The sequence below is a fragment of the Podarcis pityusensis genome (assembly GCF_964106645.2).
Source record: "Podarcis pityusensis genome assembly, chromosome: 12".
NCBI classification, from domain to species: domain Eukaryota; kingdom Metazoa; phylum Chordata; class Lepidosauria; order Squamata; family Lacertidae; genus Podarcis; species Podarcis pityusensis.
This window is the reverse complement of record NC_138037.1, coordinates 10,909,891-10,927,862: the sequence shown is the minus strand read 5'-3', so window position 1 is coordinate 10,927,862 and position 17,972 is coordinate 10,909,891. Positions and strand designations below refer to the sequence as shown.

Below are 17,972 nucleotides of genomic sequence, written 5' to 3'. Positions count from 1 at the left end.
TTCCAGACAAATAGAATTCCCAGTAGTTAAATGAAGTAGTGTTTGCTTGTGGCTTTGATCTTTGTAGAATTATTTGTGGGCGGGATAGAAATGCCAGAGGGTTCAACATTGGAGGGCGTGTATGATGTCATCCTTTTATTTTTCAGTTTTGAAGTGATTAAAGTTATCCATGGCAAGTTATTGGATATGGTGGGAAAAGTCCAGTAAGTAGTAACACTCTCATTTCATTCCATGTTTCATTTTGCTGTCGTATTACTCTGCAGACATCAGCTTCTGCTCTGAAAGTGATTTGTGTTGTTTTTAATCCCATAGGATCCCCATTATGTTGGTTGGAAATAAAAAGGACCTGCACATGGAACGGTATGGAATATTTCTCTTGAGATGAGTTAAGGCAACCCTGCTAAGATTAAAATGTTGTGGTGCATTGTATCCAGTCATACTCTGAGTAGGCCTGTTGAAATTAATAGACGTTACTGGCCTTGATTCATTACTTATTCATTTCAGTGGGTCTAACCTCTGTAGAACCGAGAAGAATATGCTTCTCTGAGCATAACAGTCTGCAGATAGCTGTAGCAGTCCTACGCCTTGAAATGTGCTTGTAATTTACTACCTTTCCTTCTGATACATCACCTCAGATACCACAGCTTGCCTCATTCCAATTCCTATTCCTGGCTTTTATTTGATAAATTCAACTAAGGTTGGAATGTTGGTCAGTTGATGACCTACTTATCTGCAGAAGCGTTATGTAGGAGGCCAAGAATGAACTATATTTGTCACATTTGTGCCCTGCTGTTCCTCCAAAGAGCTCAGGTCATCCTACTTGGGCTGGTACTTGAGTATTGCTTTCAGGTTTTAGAGTTGCAATTATTTTTAAAATGTAGCATTTTGGCCAGGTCAGGTTCAAGTAAAGTTGCCTGAGGGTAACCTGTTGCCCGGATATTTGTCCGCCGATCCTCTGGTGGATCTTACTACTGTCGGGGCAAAGTTGATTTTTAATTTCACTACTGTCAAATTCCCATAGAATTCCCATAATCTTTACCTGTCCCCTTTTTCTGATTGGTAAAAATTCACCTGCCATCATAATCACTTACACATTTATGGTGACACAGAAACTCAGAATTGTGGTAATATGGTTATACTCCTTCAAGCAGCTCATGGCTCAGCTGTGGAACTCACTGCCTGAGGAGGCAGTGATGACCACAAGCCTGGATGGCTTTAAAAGAGAACTGGACAAACTAGTGAAGGCTATGGTGATCACAGTGGCTGTGCTCTGCCAATCACAGTTGGAGGCCCTATGCTTCTGAATACCACTTGCTGGAACCAGCAGAGGGGGAGAGTGTTCTTGCACCCGAATCCTGCTTGCTGGCTTCCCATGGGTGCCTGGCTGGCCATTGTGGGAGCAGGATGCTGGGCTACGTATGCCCTAGACCTGATCCAGTAGGCTCCTCTACGTTCTTAATAGACAGAATAATTATATTGCTGCCACTACTAAAATTTTACTCTTAGAAGAGAGATGGTCCAAATAATACCCTATTACCTAGATGATCACCCATGGGACGTTGCTTAGCCTGTAAATGTGCACGGCCTTAACTTAGTTGTTTTCCAAGTTGCTGTACCCAAAATAATACGCAACGTAGTGCTTGTGAAGTTGCTGTTAGAGATGGTGCCTGTGTTGTTGATTCCAAACCTGTGTGATCAGCAGGGCTTTAATGTTATTGTGTGATCTGATTAAGCTTTGGCTTTCATTATGTATCTTCCAACAATACACTCAGCTCCCCTTCCTTCGAAACTAGGTGTCACCTGCTTCTTGCTCTAATTGAAAATTGATGTGAAACCTTCTCCATGAAACACTGATAATCCGAACTGTAAACATATCATATCTGGATCTATTAGATGAGTTCTCCTAAATCTTACATATAATACAGTACGACGAGCAGTCAGATGGTTAGAACTTTAATTTAGAGGGCTCTTACTATAAATAACTTTACTTTCCTTTTTTCAGGGTGATCAGCTATGAAGAAGGGAAAGCTTTAGCAGAATCCTGGAATGCAGCTTTCTTGGAATCTTCTGCTAAAGAAAACCAGGTAGCCAATTTGCTTCTAAAGGGTTGAAGTTGAAATAGGAATTGCTGCTTAATTATGAATGTGTTTCCAGGGAAATGGGAGAAGAGCTGCCCAAGCCAGCTTTTTACAGCTTGCTGATGACCATTTGCATAGTGGCAAAGTCATCACTTGGGCGTTTGCATCCCATTGACTGTTCCTGATCTGGAGATCACTGTGATATGTCACCGTATGATGAAATCTTCAGGCAACAAGACTGTCATGTAAATATTACAGTCATCAGAAGATTAATGCGGTCACATCAATGCAGCCACTTAAAACTACAAACAAACAAGATTAGTTATGGGCGATGCAAACTGGGAACCTTGTTAAAACATGTATTTTCCATAGACTTCGTTGCATGACTGCATCAATTTATCCTTAAGCTGCAGAGGTAGGGTGAACTCTTGCTTTGCCACCACAGATTAAGAGCTCCCTAATTTTGTAAGATGAAAGGATCCGCTAAAAAGAGCACTGGCAGTTTTAGACTTGTGCTTGAGTTAAAGCAGCATATCATATATTCCTTGTTAAAATGGGAGCTGAATTACTGTTTCAGAATATCGGGGAGGGTATCTGAATGTTTCAATAAAATTGCATTCCTGTCTACCTTCAGGAGCAAAGAAACAGCATGTAGAGGTGAAACTTCTGTAGAGCAAGCTATTTGGGATTCTGCAAAAAATCTAATTGCAGAGGAAATATATTAGGTTAATTGACTACTTGTGGACAATTTGTGTCTGGGAAACATTATACTGACAAATACCCTTTTCATTTGATTTTGGATTTTAAATGTCACATGAGATACAGTACATATCTGGCATTATATGAGGCAATGTTCAATTAACTGTCATATTGCACTTTTAAGATGCTTAAGGGACTGCTTGAATCCACTGGAGCAAATTTGGAAGCAAGCCCAGTTCAGAATTGTACCTTGTTGGCAAATGATTCTTGATGAACAGAAAAAAACAGAAAGACGAGCATTGGATTCTCCAAGTGTGCCAACTCAAAAATGCCGAGATAGTTTCACACAAATTTCACACAGATTTGCAGCATTCTTATTACCAAAACATCTACTTCTTCATTCTTTACTATATTTTCCCTGCAACTATTACTTCTGCAGGCAAAAATTCTTAACAAGTTTCAGTACAAGAGGAAAAGAGCTTTTAACACGAAAAAATGAAACATCAATAGCAACTAGGTGATAAGAGATTATATATATACAGTGGTGCCTCGCAAGATGAAATTAATCCGTTCCGCGAGTCTCTTCGTCTTGCGGTTTTTTCGTCTTGCGAAGCACGGCTATTAGCGGCTTAGCCGCTATTAACAGCTTAGCAGCTTTAAGAAAAAGGAAACAAACTCGCAAGAACTCGCAAGACGTTTTGTCTTGCGAAGCAAGCCCATAGGGAAATTCGTCTTGCGGAACGACTCAAAAAACGGAAAACTCTTTCGTCTAGCGAGTTTTTCGTCTTCCGAGGCATTCGTCTTGCTGGGCACCACTGTATTTTTAATAAAGATACTGAAGGGCAACATTTTGGTTCAGGGGACAGTTCTTCCTATTCAGTCCTTAAATATTTGGGTGCCTTTCTGTGCTACCTTCTAGCTCAGAATAATGGAAGTACCTTCTGAAAAGCATCTATTTCTCCAAACCAAAATGCGGCTCCTGGAGCTTAATTGAGTCAACTGCCTCTTAGCATCTGTTGACATTGCCCTCTAGTTTCTCAGAAACATTTCCCTGGCCTTCATAGCTTCCAGCTCTGTAACTCTCTTCACATAACTATTGGGTTATGAATTCAGGCTCAGGTCCCTGAAATAGCCTCGTAGCCTTCTGAGATGAGACTGCTAATCTTTCCGCTCCCAATGCTCAGGGCAGGTAACAATACTTCCAGTGCAAAACAAGTAGGTATGAAACCAAATTACTATTATATTTCACTGGTCTCATGCCAGGCCTAACAAAGAGGTCTTCATTACACCTTGGAAAGCCACCCGATTCACACTTTGGCTTGAAACTTCAGCAGCATGGTGGTCTGCGGTGATCTTCGCACACATTGTGCAAGGTACACAAGGCCCATTCTGAGCGATTTTGGCTCAAGAGGCACTTCACATGTTGAGCATCACTTGCATATTACAAGAATAAGGAAGGCTTGCAGGTCAGAGTTCAGCAATGAGAGTTGGGTGAGGAAATTAGGCGGTCCTGATTTTTTGCATTGCTTTTATTGCATCGTGTCACATGCATATCCATCTCAGGCACGCTAGCAATGCTGAGCTACAGCATGTCGTCACCTTTCCTCTTCTCATCCTTGTTTGCTATTCTAAAACAGTTACAGTGGCTGCTGTGCTTTCTAGTGCTTCAGACTCTTAATAGCCCCTCTGCCTTCTTTCCAGACTGCTGTTGACGTCTTCAGAAGGATAATTTTGGAGGCAGAGAAAATTGACGGGGCATCTTCACAAGGGAAGTCTTCATGCTCGGTGATGTGATTGCCCACCGAAGGCTGAACACTGGGAATATGTTCTACCTTAAGAAGCAAACTGCCTGTTCCCCCTCACAGCGAAACTACGCTTTTTCTTCTTCTGTTAACCTGAACAATATAAAGTCAGTTGGAGACTTTTCCTTCAGATTATGTTAAACTCTGACTCCTGTGCAAAAAAAAAAAAAGGCTTCACTTCCATTTTCAAATTTTAAGCAATCATATTTTCAATTTATATATTGTATTTCTTAATATTATGACCAAGAATTTTACTGGCATTAATTTTTCAATGTAGTTGGGTTAGAATAATCATCCAGATGATGCATATTGTTACACTACTATTAACTAGGCTTGAATATCGGTGTTTCTTTGTGTTAAATGTATACTTGTAAATAAAATAGCTGCAAACCTTTGTGTGCCCACTGCTTAACAGGTTCTTTACATTTTTTTTCATGCCATTTCTGAAAAATACCTAGTTCAGAAAGCCGCCAAATGTTTGATGGAATGCTTAAACAGAACATTTTCAAAGGTCAGTTACAGGAAAAGACTGCAGTTTTTGAATTTAACATATTTGGTTGTACTTTCCAGGTTTTGAAGAAGAATTATGGCTTGTTCTTGCACTTTGAGCAGTATATTACCTCCCACTGGCCATAATTATGGTATATTTACTGCTCCAGTAACGGGTGAACTGAATGCATATTATCTTTTTGAACGCAATCTTGTGAACCAGGTTCCCCCCCCCCCCCCGACAGTATATTTCCTCACTTTCCTGCCAGGACGATCCAGTTTCATCCTCTTCACTCATTTGATGTGGGCCTAAAGCTTTCATTCCACAATAAGATGTCACAGCACTCCTCGTCATCCAAAAATAGTACACAAAAAAATGGAAAGCTGTGAATATACTAGGTGGCCAAGCTGATGTGTAGTAAAATGTTCAACATCTCAACAGGCTGGGGTACTTCAGTTGGGTTGCTGCTCTCTATGCTATTCTGAAAAGTGTCTTAACCATTGCATGAATTTTAGGGTGTACTAATTTAATAATGAAAGCAAAGGCCATAAGAACTTGAGGACCCTGCTGGTCAGAGGAGAGGCATGTTTCATCCAGTATTCTGTTTCCAAATGCATTTGGGAGGGTCACAAGTAGGACGCGAGGTCAATAGCCCTCTCCCACAGTTGAGGATCCTTAGTGAGTGATACTCCACAGCAGCCAATCATAAACCTTTCCGTCAGCTGCCCACATTTCATATTGGGCGTACATTGAAACATGCTAGGGGTCCCCCTTTTCAAATGGCATAGTTCAGTTCTGATCTGAGAACAAGGGTTCTGCAGTAGGTAGAATTGGATTGGATGAATGAGCGCAAATCCTTGCTTCGTCATGCGTCCTGTTGGTGACCAATCACAGCTTCAGCCTTCTTGTACCTGAAGGGTTGATTGTGAAGACAAAATGGTAATACCGGTAAAATAACGAGCTCACGATGGAAGCACGCTGCATGGTGCATTGTATTTCTCCATCCAGCAAGCTTTGCCAAGATCCAAGCAATGAAAGCAGTCTGGCACCTGGGGGCCTAGTACAAGCATTGGAGGGCTAGATTTCAAGTCTGCCATTGCCATTAATTCCCTCTTGAGGCTTGGGACCTCCCATTGGCCCAATTTCCCCAACTGTGAAAAAGGAATGATTATCATTAGCTCCTTCCCCAGGGGTAATATGATTTAATTAGTTTTGTCTCTAGAGCGCTTTGAATGTATAAAATGTTCCTGCTAATAAATTGCGTGCTGGTACAAAAATAGCACTTGCTGAGCCAGTTTGATCTCATTCCATATCTGCTGGTTTATATAGGAATTAACTATAGTACTGCAGGGCGTTTATAAGCCATATAGAATTGGGGGGGGGTGTACATATGCAATGTGGAAATTATTTTGAAGCTTGGCAATAGAAATGTATTTTCAGGGCTTGGCTTAACATGAAATTGGTTCCAGTATTGTTTAATGAGGTCTTCTGATGAAGCAGGACAGCATGATATGGTAGCAAGAAGGTTCTGCTCTGAACATATCCATTCTGTGCTTTAATACACCATAGGGGCTTGTTTTCTGCGAGGAAAATGTGAGTACAACACAGCTAGCCTCTGCAGAGCCACAGAGGAATTTGCTTCTTGGAAACACTTTGGAAGCCTCTAGTTGAGAGCAGAAGATCCCATTTCCCCTAAAGAAGGGCAAGTCGCGTTTGTATGTTGGCTGTTGCTGCAGTCTGGTTCAGATGTAATTCTAAACATCCTTCAGGCCTGTGTTTTGTGTATTTATGTATTTAGTGTTTTTATCTTGCATTTTTATGTTGTGAACTGCCCTGTGATATTTGGATGAAGGGCGGTATGCAAATTCTCATAAGAATATGGCAGCTTCCTATGTTCCTACACTTTACATACAGTGTATTTCATATCCAGGATCTTGGGTTCCTTTACTTGTATTTAGTACATTTGTATCTGAGAATCCAGCTATAAAGGCTCCCAGAGTGGCTTATATACAATTAAAACAAGGCAGTCCCTGTTTGCAATCTTTAAAAAAAGAGACACAAGGAAAAGGGGGCAAGGAAGGAAGAGGAAAAAGAGACTTGAAGCTTTAGATAACTTCCAATAAAAAAAGATCATGCTGGACTAGACAGACCAATTTCTAAGGCATCTTCTGAAGACTCACTCTATGGGCTCCAGGAGGAGAGGCTTTCGTGTGCTGTGTTAAAAGGGAAAGCAAATGAAAATCGGCTTGTTACCTAGTCTAATAAATAAAGCTTCTCTCTAAAAGGAACTGTAAATGTTCGATGCTCATTGCTCAAATCCCCCAATGAGTGATTCTTTTGTTAAATTGTCTGGATTAAATTAAAACTCCCGTATCAGCAGAGAGAGAGGTATGCCGTTCTTGCCAGCTAAGCACGAACTATCCCCAGTGTGCATTGTTTGGCAGGCCTTACAAACCCAACCTGGTCTCCCTGCTGCTGATATATAGTAGAGTTTCCCGTGGCTCTGAAAATCCCATTTGGGAGTCAGCCTCTGCATTAGCAGTTGCCAGTGAAACATGTCTCAGTATTCAGGAAAAGTAAGTAACGTGTTCCTTTTTGTAACTTTGCTTATGTATGAGATCAGAGGCTTTTTTAAAAAAAAGGGAGGAGGAGATGAGCTGGAAAAAAAAGCTTTGGATGCCAACAGGAGACAGGATGGCTTAATGGAGCTACGCTTTCCAAAACATTGTGGGGCTGTGTTGCCTTGCAGGATGGGGCCACACAAGCTGGGGTGGTCTGAGATTAAGGGGCGTTCCTTAAAACGCAAGGAATCTGGCAACTCCAGAGAAGGAAAAGCATATGAAAGCGAGAGGATAAAGAGGATTGGGAAATACAATGGAGTGTGTCTTAATTAATCTAAATACACAATTTGAAAAAACGATGTTTATAAAAGAAAAGAAAACCCCGAGAGGTTGCATTGTTAGCCACACACGGTGTTGTAAGCTCTAATGTCTCATTAAAAGAATACTTTCAGCTTTCAATGAACTCTCGTTGAATGCAAAATTAAATCCGTCTGGCAGTGGATTCCATCTGCTTGGAATACCGGTGGGTCGTGGGGCCGCGCAATGGCCGTAGCTCAATCCTTGGAACGTCCTCTTTCCTCTAGATCACTTTCTATGAAGGCAAATGCTTCACAGGCCGGAGGCTGGAGGTTAGCGGGCCCTGCGACAACTTCCAGGAGCGGGGCTTCGTGAACAGAGTCAATTCCATCTGTGTGCAGAGTGGCGCCTGGATCTGTTTCAGCCTCGCAGACTTCCGAGGCCAGCAGTACATCCTGGAGCATGGCGAATACCCTGGCTTCCACCGCTGGAACGGGCACAATGACCGAATGGGATCCTGCAAGCCAGTTGGGATGGTTAGTGCTCCTTTTTTGTTGTTGATGAGTGACAGGACAGGTCCTGTTTATCACAGGGAGTCTTTGTTTCCAGGTGTCTGTCACTCATGCCTTTGGGAGGATGTCTGGGATGTCTTCAGCATCATTGTATGTTTTAACAACCTGCCGGAATGGTCATAATTTATTACTTTTCATAAAAAAATTATGCACCTCTTGATAGAAGAAAAACCTCAAAGTAGTTTACAAAGTATAAAACAATAAAATTACCAGTAAAAATAGTAAACAACAGCAACTATTTAAAACATTTTTTAAAAAAATTGCAATAAACTAAACACAGTTTAAAATACGCATTCTACGTGCCTGGGCAGGCTTGTCTGTTCCAGGGGATTAAACACTGCCTTCAAAAAAGGTAAAGGGACCCCTGACCATTAGGTCCAGTCGTGACCGACTCTGGGGTTGCGGTGCTCATCTCGCTAACTTGCCGAGGGAGCTGGTGTACAGCTTCCGGGTCATGTGGCCAGCATGACTAAGCCGCTTCTGGCGAACCAGAGCAGTGCACGGAAACGCCGTTTACCTTCCTGCCGGAGCGGTGCCTATTTATCTACTTGCACTTTGACGTGCTTTCGAACTGCAAGGTTGGCAGGAGCAAGAACCGAGCAACGGGAGCTCACTCCATCGCGGGGATTTGAACCGCCGACCTTCTGATCGGCAAGTCCTAGGCTCTGTGGTTTAACCCACAGCGCCACCCGCGTCAGCCCAGGTCTTTGTGCCATCATCATGTGATCAAGCAAGACAAAGAACAAGGACATTGTATCTCCTGGACCTTGGCATCCTTCTGGGTTAGGCGTTGGTGCCTCTGTCCTACTTGTAGGAGTCCCTTGCTCCTTGCTCAGCCCCATGGCTTCTAGACTGTGAGGTCCTCCGGGGTTCCATTGTGTTCCCAGTTGCTGTTTTAACATCTTTATGAAGTCATTGGGGGAAGTCATCCAGGGATTTGGAGCAAGGCACAATCAATATGTTGGTGATACCCCAGTCTTTAGTGATGATGCCTGACATCTGAAGATCACAGAGTGGTCTATCTCACCTGAATCAGGAGAGGCTGTTTAAGTACTTGACCAGTGTTTGGAATGAGTATTGGGATGGTTGAGGTCCAATAAATTGAAGCTGAAGCCCAACAAGATGGTGGTTCTGTGGGTTGGTGGTTGAAGGACCAAGTTCATTGCTTGGGGCTGCTCATCAGTTCTAAGCTGCCCCTGAGGAGGAGTGGCAAGGCAACTATTTTCTGTTGTCTAAGCCTCTGTTATCTTCTTCAAACTCCAGTTGGTTCGCTAATCCCCACAGCAGCTGCCTGTGCATTACCAGGCTTGAATAAACTTACTAATATTGGTGCATAAAACCCTGAATGACCTGGAACCCAAGTATCTGAAGGAATACCCCACCCAATCATTAAGATCCACTAGATATGTCTTACTTCAGTCTCTTGGCAATAACTTGGGGTGGTGATGCATACTCCAGAGTAGACCCATTGTACTTAATGGGCAGGACTATCTTATACCTATTAAGTGGCTCTAATCTAAGTTGGAAACAACCAATAGAACTCAATGGGACTTCTTTTAGACATGTACTGGATTGTGCTGTTAATGGATTAGCTCTCCTGCTGCCCTTTTTTGTAAGGCATTCTGCAAACTTGCTAGCTGAAGAGTAAAAAAAATATATTTTTAATACAATAAGACACACACCACAGGAATGGAGCCCTCCCTCAAAGTACTTTCAACAATTTTTAACTACTATTTCCTGTCTTCAGCCTAAATTTGTATTGCAGTGGAAGGTGTGTGTATTCGTGTACTTGTGCATCTGTATGTACAAGACGGGGAACGGGAGAAACTCTTCTTTGGGGTTTTTTTTGGACTGCCATCAGATGTTTCAGGCATATCTGAGATTCCACCGCCAAAAGAATGCCACAAGCTTTCCTCTACCTCAGCCAAGTTTTCTCATACATGATTCCATTTATAAATATATTATATGTCCTCTGTCTGCTGGTTCTTTTTCTTTTTCTCTAAAAAGAACTTTATACCTGTCTGCAGACTTCCTCACAAATACCTACCAAACCTACTGGCGGGAGGGGAGGGAGATTCCCAAAGTGATTTACCTCAGTTCACCTTCCAAGAATTGCATAGACAGGATACTGGAGACTGAAGCGGGCGGCGTGTGTGTGTGTGTGTTTCTTTCTTTTTCTTGCGTAATAAAGTCACAACTATCCTGTATAAATAACCACAGACTTGACTAGGAACAAGGAAAATGTGATTATTATTTTGTTTGTTTGTTTTAAGGGAAACAGTCTCAAATAGATGTGTGTTTTGGAATTTCCTCCTCGTAGTTCCGTTCCTCGTGGGGTTCTTAATTCATTTCCCATGTATGGATGTCTGGTTCTCTTACAAATGTCAAAAGTGGCATTCTTGTGGCCTTGTTTTCTTGACCTTGTGCGTGGTCGTTTCGTGGTTTGTATTTCTTCCGGTGCAGGTTTTATGCTAAAGGGCACTTGAGGATGGTCTGAAACTCTCTCTCTCTCTCCCCCATCTCAGCTGAAGTTTGAACACTTTCATAGTCTGGCATTAAATTACTCACTGAAAACAATAATAAGAAAAGTACTAACTGCTTGGATAACTTAGCATGATCACATCTTTACAGGCATATTGCTCATATTGTAAAGTGATGGGTCCTTCTCTCCCACCTCCATTTGATTCTCACAACAATCCTGCAAAATAGTCTGAGGGAAAGAATTCCCTAGCGAGGTTCATGGCTCAGAACCGATTTGAACCTGTGTCTGAAGACCTAACTGAAGACACATTTCTTTATCTTGGCTTTTGACACTGGAGATGCATATTTTAGAGCCCGGCCCGCCTTATTTCTGAATTTTAAAGTTGCTTTAATTTTTTTTTTTTTAATATTAATGTTGTGTTTTAATTGTCGTAGCCCACCCTGGGACCTGAAGGTAAAGGGTGCGTAATAAATTGTAAACATCGTCCTATCCCAACCTGACACTCTAACCACTACACTGCACTACTTCTCCTGTATTTAGGACACAAATCACTGGCATATTTTGTATATAGTATGGGGGAGGGGGACAACGTGTTGCTTGTTTAAATAAATGTTTTAATACATTTTTATTGATATATATTTTTATGTCTGCTGATAACCACCTTCTTGAGAGCTTGCTATGTTTTCGAAAAGTGGAATACCATTTTTTAAATCAGTAGACAAAATAAATATGAAAGTGATGAAACTGTCGCTGGCCGGCGAGTGCTGATGCTGAACCCATTTTCCACCTGTGGCTTTTTGCTGGCTACAGAATTCACTGGCCGGCCTGGGGCACATTTCTGTCTTTCACCTGTGGGTCAAAATGAAAAAAACAACAACAAACCTCTCTGTTGCCTGGAGCTTAGAAGACGAGAAGGGTGCAAATGTTATTTTTCTAAATACATTTTTACTCATATTTCGCAACACCAAGCTCTTTAGTATGAATTTGGAAAAGCGAGGTGTCTCTGGGTTTTGCCGCTGCTGTTTCATGAAGCTAATTTTGGCCTGCCTTTGCCAACAGCATGGCGAGAATTACCGGATTGAAGTATTCGAGGGCAGGCACTTTAGTGGTCGCAGCCAGGAGTTCACCGAAGATTGCTCTTGCCTGCATAGGCAAGGCTGGGCCAAAAACTGGATCAACGCCATCAAAGTCTATGGGGATGGAGCGTAAGTAACTCACGGGTGTCAAAATAATACAAGGGCAACCTGCAATAAAGGGTTGCCGCATGTAATCCTCCTTTTAGGCCTCTTCAGAGTACTCCATTCCATTCTTCTTCCAGCTGCCACCATTTTCCTATTCCCTGCACACTGAGCATACTCAGCCCCCATCTTGCTGTTTTCTTTTGGGGGTGAGTCATTTGCCTCTCTGGGTTCCCCTGAGCATGTTGTTTCCTCATCTCTCTGTGTCTGTGTGTGTGCATGTACGGTGCCATTTCCGCTACGTAACTAGCACTTGGATAATTCAGATTGCTATTGATGTAGTTGCTAGATTGGTCAGTCTGGATGAAACTGGATCCCTTCTGAACCTGCAACTGCATCTGTGAGGATAGAGTACATAAGAGGAAACTTGCCAAACAAGTTCCTTTGTCAAGGTTTGTCAATGCCAGTTCCTTTGACTGGCCAGTTAACTACCCATCGTCTGCATCTCGAAAAGGTGAGCTCTGCTGCCATAGAAACAAATGGGCAGGCCTTTCGCTATCCACCTCACCTGCCCAATAGATGAGAGAACAAAGCCAGAGTTGTGTATGTGAGCTGAAAGCTGGGGGGGGGGGGGAGAGAGATGTCTTGCTTTGTGCTGGACTTTGGGTCTCTTCTGGAAACCGACAGGGGAAGCAAGATCTGTTGGGGTCAGGGCTGGCCCACCCTTGTGGCAAGATGAGGCGACTGCCTCAGGTGGCAGAATCCACAGGGGCAGCAGATCCAAGAAATGTATTGCCCACCGCTGCTGCCAGACTCCATCTCCCATCAGCCCCTGACAACCAGCATGGCTAAAGGTCAGCAATGATGGGAGTTGGTCCATCCACATCTGGAAGGAGATAGGGGGCTCACCACCCTGATATAGATGATGACAGCTCTGACTCTGCAGTTCCATCCCAGAATAGTCACTCGCAGATATAGGCCCCTGTTGCTTTCTGTAGCTTTTACCAGTCCCTACCCTTCTTCAGTCACCCCCCCCCCACAGGTTAAACCTACTAAGTGGGTTTCTCGTCTCTTGTATGTTCCAGGGTTGGGTCTAGGACTTAATATCCACTTCCTCTACACCTGATGTCAGATGTGAGGCAGGAAAAGATGTGGCTGGTTGAAAAAATGGGGTTTGCAAGCACTGCTGATCAGTTCAAAGTCAGCATAAACAACGCAGAGCCCGATGGAACAATTGTCTGTGTCACTATAAGGCAGCTTCCATCTGCTTTCTTCAAAAAAGCCATGTACAGTGATTGATTATTATTTTTATTTTTTTGCATATCTACAGGGTACCCCTTTTAAAAGAGACCAAAGCCCAGCTCTCTGCTCCCCTGGCATTCCACCAACCCTGGGCTTGGGTCTATGTGTGGAGTCCTTACTGTAGTAATAATAAATAATTGCAGGTTAGCAATATCCAATCCAGCAGTTCCGTCATAAATGTTCATCTGAGGCACACAAAAAAATTGCATGTGGCACGAGAGGATCAGCTTAACAAGCCTCTTTATTCTGGAAAAGATTAACACCAATTATAGCTTCCCCACTATAGTTCCTTCTCGCATTCTTGCTTTCTGATCCTTTGCTCTAGAAGTGCCAAACTGGGAGAGGCCAACAGTATTGCTGTCCCTCCCTCTGTCCCAAAAACATTTCCCCTGAAAACCGGCGATCACGCAGGGTTGTATTTCCATCATCGCTCTGACCAGGAACAAATGTTCTCTTGAGGGGGTGGAAAAAACCAAAAATCATCGTGTGTGTCTCACCCTTTCACCAGTGATGGAGTTGTGTTATGATGTCATTGGCTCGTTCTCTCTCTCTCTCTCTCTCTCTCCTCCCCCACTATCTCTCTGACCTCATGGTACCATGCGCTTCCTTTGGACAAACAAACACAGTCGGAAGGCACGACTTGGATGTGCGTGCCTGGGAGAGAGCTGGAGCCCTCTGTCCGAGCCAGAGAGTGCTTGGCTTGTGTGAGGCACAGCTGGAGTTCTGGTTCATGCTGCTTCGTGCTTCTGTGCCAAGGGATCATCGCTTAGGAGGGCAAAAAGCAGAACTTCAAAGGCAGCCTCCCCCAACCTGGTGCTCTGACAGATGCTACGGGCCACAGTCTGGAGTGGGATGGTATTGGTTCCTGTGGCTAGGTGGGGAAGCAGGATGGCGACAACCGTTCTGGGCTCTCTGGCTGAAATGCCCAAAGTGCTTGCCAGATGTACTCTGTGGCCAGGGAGGAGCCTTTTCTTCAAGGCTTGGCAACTGCAAGGCTGTTGTTATTTGTTTTATTTTAAAGGACCCTCTGTTTGAAACCCTGGAGAGCTGATAGATAAGAGAAGCAATAGTGGATTTGATCAGGGGTCGGCAACCTAGGGCCCACGGGCAAGAAGCGGCCCATGGAGGCCGTTTAACCGGCCCCCGAGCTGAGCCGCCCACTCATCGAGTTCCTGTGCACTGCACTAAACCGGCGCGGCACAGGGGTTCACTTCCGTGACTCCAGAAATTGCTTATGTGCATGCCTAGACGCTGGAAATTGCTTCTGTGCAGGCATGATTTTCAGCATCTGGGCATGCGCAGAAGCGACTTCTGGCGCCACGGACATGCGCAGACGTGATTTCCGGCATTGCGCTGTGCTGCCCCAGCCCACAGAGGATCTCTGCAGGAGTGATCTGGCCCATGTCTGGTAAGCCTTGCCAACCCCTGGATTAGATGGAGGAAGAGTCTGGCCTGGAGCAAGGCAGCTTCCTAAATCCCTAACAGCCATGCAGGTGAAAGTCCTGTGGCACCTTGAAGAAGTAACAGATTTATTACAGCATCAGCTTTCATGAAATAAAGTCCACCTCGTCAGATGCATGAAGTGTTATCCTCAGTTGACGGATATATAGTCGTACTTTGGAAGTCGAACGGAATCCATTCCAGAAGTCTGTTTGACTTCCAAAACGTTTGAAAACCAAATTGTGGCTTCTGATTGGCAGCAGGAAGCTCTTGCAGCCAATCGGAAGCTGCAGAAGCACCGCCAGATGTTTGGGTTCCAAAAGAACGTTCGCAAACCGGAACAACCACTTCCGGGTTTGCGGAGTTGGGGAGCCAAAATGTCCGAGTTCCAGGGCGTTTGACAACCAAGGTATGTCTCTATTGTTACAAAAGTTGGGCACCATCCCCAATCTCTGCCAAGCTGTGGCAAGATTCCAGGGGGTTCCAGGTGCTCACCCAGGATCTGTGTTCCTTTGAGAATCAAAACACAGTGGAGACTGTCGTAGCTTTAAGAAATAGGATTTATTCACATTTATATTACATGGAAATACAGGACGGTCCCATATTATACAGGATGGGTGGCAACCCTAGTCATGACCCCAGAATTCAGCAGGGAGTCAAGGAACAACTGAACCTCTACATTGCCAGATTCCACAGCACCCAGGGTCTATAAAACCAGAGGCAAACCCTCACAGGTGCTTTCCTTTGGGCCTGAGGAACCAAGTGCCTCCCACAGTACTCTGAAAGTCCAGTGGCACAGGGGGTGCACCAGGTGGGCAGGGCAGAGAGTACAGAAGTGCCTGTCTGTAGCTCAGAGGGTTGGCCTAGGAGAGATGGGCAGCAGGCAGAGGCTCAAAAGGTTTAGCTTTGCTTCCAGCCTTTCTTAGAGCAAATTGCTCACTAGGCGCTATCCTTGGTGCTGAGACAGCCACCTGCCTTGAGTGATGGGTTCTTGTGCACAACTAGAATAGGGCATATGTGGTGGGGCATGTACCCCAGTGCTCATATAGAACTTCTGGCCAGAAATTATGTGGACTGGTCTCTTAAATCCTGTGTCTCTTATTAGATGTATTTATGAAAAAGAGGATATCTTAAAGCATATTTTCTGCATCCTTTTCATATTAACGTTCTCAATATTAAGAACTTCGGGGGTTGGCTGAGCCAGTAAATTTGATTGATGTCTAGGTCAATGAACTTATAACAAAACATATTACAAATTCAGTATCTCCAAAACACCCAAACACAATTAAATAATCAACAGAGATCTAAAATAAACACATTAAATACAAACATATGTGCAAGATAAACATTAAACAAATGGGAGTTGTGCATACTAACGCATTTGTTAAACTGTATTTATAAGGTGAATAAACGGTGATCAGTTGTTTTAAAAAACTCTTTCTGCTTTTTGTCCGGTCCGCCATCTCCCAGACATACATATGTTGGGTTTAATGTCTTCATCACTGCTGCTTTCTAAACCTTTGGTTAACCAATCATTCAGAAAAGGAGCAAGTCCATCTCCACCTCAGAGCCACCAGAATTTTAGCCGTGATCAACTTTTAACATCAAATGCCAACTGTTTGGAGGAAACCAATATGGCACCATAACCATCTCTGAATGTGGCTTGGAGTGTTTTGGCTAGAAAACATTTTGTTTCTGTTTCAGATGGGTGTTGTATGAGGAACCTAACTATCGTGGCCAGATGTATGTGGTCGAGAGAGGTGACTACAGCAGCTGCAATGAGTGGCAAGCTGCCTGTGCAAACATCCAGTCAATCAGAAGGGTTGTCAACTATTTTTAGCTAACTGCCTGGTGAAAACGGAGAGTCTGGACCCTTTCCTCCTGGTCTCTAGAAATGTGAAATAATAAAAGACTTGAAATCCGATGTGCCTCTTTTGCATTCCTCCACATGCCCAGGCAGGTCACTGGCTTAAGCAGTCCAGGGCCTGATAGCGCACTGTATGGGTAGCTGACATGGACCAGCCAATTGAGGTAGGGAGGTGATTCTGTTTGGGGAGAATAAGTTGCCATTGTTCATGGAATGGTGCATTCTGAAGGCTCACAATATACAGATACAGAGATGGGTAAGGAGGTTGTTACTTGAGCTCTAATGATGTAAATATAATTACGGGGTTTGACGACCTTAACAGGGGCACGGAAAGCTGCTTTTTGTCACATAAGACCGTTTAGACATCCTCTTTCTAAATGTAAAGGTGAGCACATGCCCTCTGAGAAAAGCAAGATGAAAAAGGAAATCGACTCGTGATGGACTTCAACACGACGTGGGCTTCTGAAATCGAGAGCACGGCTGCATCGTCGGGAATGGGAGCAAGTCAAAATGGCAGGGAAGTCTAACTGTTAATAATAATAATAATAATAATAATAATAATAATAATAATAATAGAAACCTGGTGCTGGTATTGGTGGGGTGGGGTGTGGAGACTTACAAGGTGCTGGGGCAACTGCCAGAGGAAGCCACCTGTTGATACTGACCCTGGTATGAGGTCTCAAAGGAGCATAGGAGACATTCAACATTAAGTGACCACGCTCCTAAAGGCATTGCACGATATTCTCTGCAAGATCATCCATTGGCTGTTTAGACCAGGGGTGAAGAACCTCAGGCATGGGATTGAATGTGGCCCTCCAGGCCCCTTTCCCTGGCCCTTGGATTTCTGCCCAGGCAGTACCCCTCAATGACCCCCACTTTACACTCCAAGAGCTTCTGCTGGGCTGGGATGTGTCCTTCCATTCCTATATTGGAGACAGAGAGGATAGAGTCGTGTGTTGGCATGTGAAGAAACGAACCTACTGTGCAAAGGGGAAATGGGCAGGACTTCAGGGATGGGCCTTAGTAATATGCCACCCTGTTATGAGGCCATTTGATGCCCCCTACCGGGCGTTGGGAAGGCGCCTTTTTCGGCTGTGCACTCCTGCAGCCGTACCGCTCACACTGCCCTATTCCACTTCTGAGGACTTTCTCTGCCTGCTTTTGTCTCTGATCCCATTCACCACTGGCATGCGGCCCTTGAAAG

At 43.9% G+C, this 17,972-nt stretch overlaps 2 protein-coding genes across 3 annotated transcripts in view; both read left to right on the top strand.

Moving 5' to 3' along the window:
* Positions 1–4,973, top strand: part of RHEB (Ras homolog, mTORC1 binding) — a 28,960-nt gene extending 23,987 nt beyond the window's left edge. For both annotated transcript variants that reach the window (XM_080974294.1, XM_080974295.1), the window contains exons 5-8: positions 147–203; positions 313–360; positions 2,003–2,084; positions 4,479–4,973. In XM_080974294.1, the coding sequence (XP_080830420.1) occupies positions 147–203; positions 313–360; positions 2,003–2,084; positions 4,479–4,571 (280 nt within the window). In that variant the 3' untranslated portion in view covers positions 4,572–4,973. The remainder of the gene's footprint in view (positions 1–146; positions 204–312; positions 361–2,002; positions 2,085–4,478) is intronic.
* Positions 4,974–5,110: 137 nt separating this feature from the next.
* On the top strand, positions 5,111–17,295 carry CRYGN (crystallin gamma N). The gene is made up of 4 exons (XM_080974313.1): positions 5,111–7,645; positions 8,215–8,463; positions 12,041–12,186; positions 16,606–17,295. Exons 1-4 carry the CDS (start codon positions 7,625–7,627, stop codon positions 16,739–16,741), a joined length of 552 nt encoding a protein of 183 aa, XP_080830439.1. The 5' UTR covers positions 5,111–7,624; the 3' UTR covers positions 16,742–17,295.
* Positions 17,296–17,972: the final 677 nt, after the last annotated feature.

What these genes read in the sequence shown, in the direction of transcription:
- CRYGN (XM_080974313.1), top strand. Translation starts at nt 7,625, where the DNA reads ATGTCTCAGTATTCAGGAAAA. An exon ending in CCTGCAAGCCAGTTGGGATG is followed by an intron (nt 8,464 to 12,040) that starts GTTAGTGCTCCT and finishes CTTTGCCAACAG; the next exon opens with CATGGCGAGAATTACCGGAT. An exon ending in AAAGTCTATGGGGATGGAGC is followed by an intron (nt 12,187 to 16,605) that starts GTAAGTAACTCA and finishes TTTCTGTTTCAG; the next exon opens with ATGGGTGTTGTATGAGGAAC.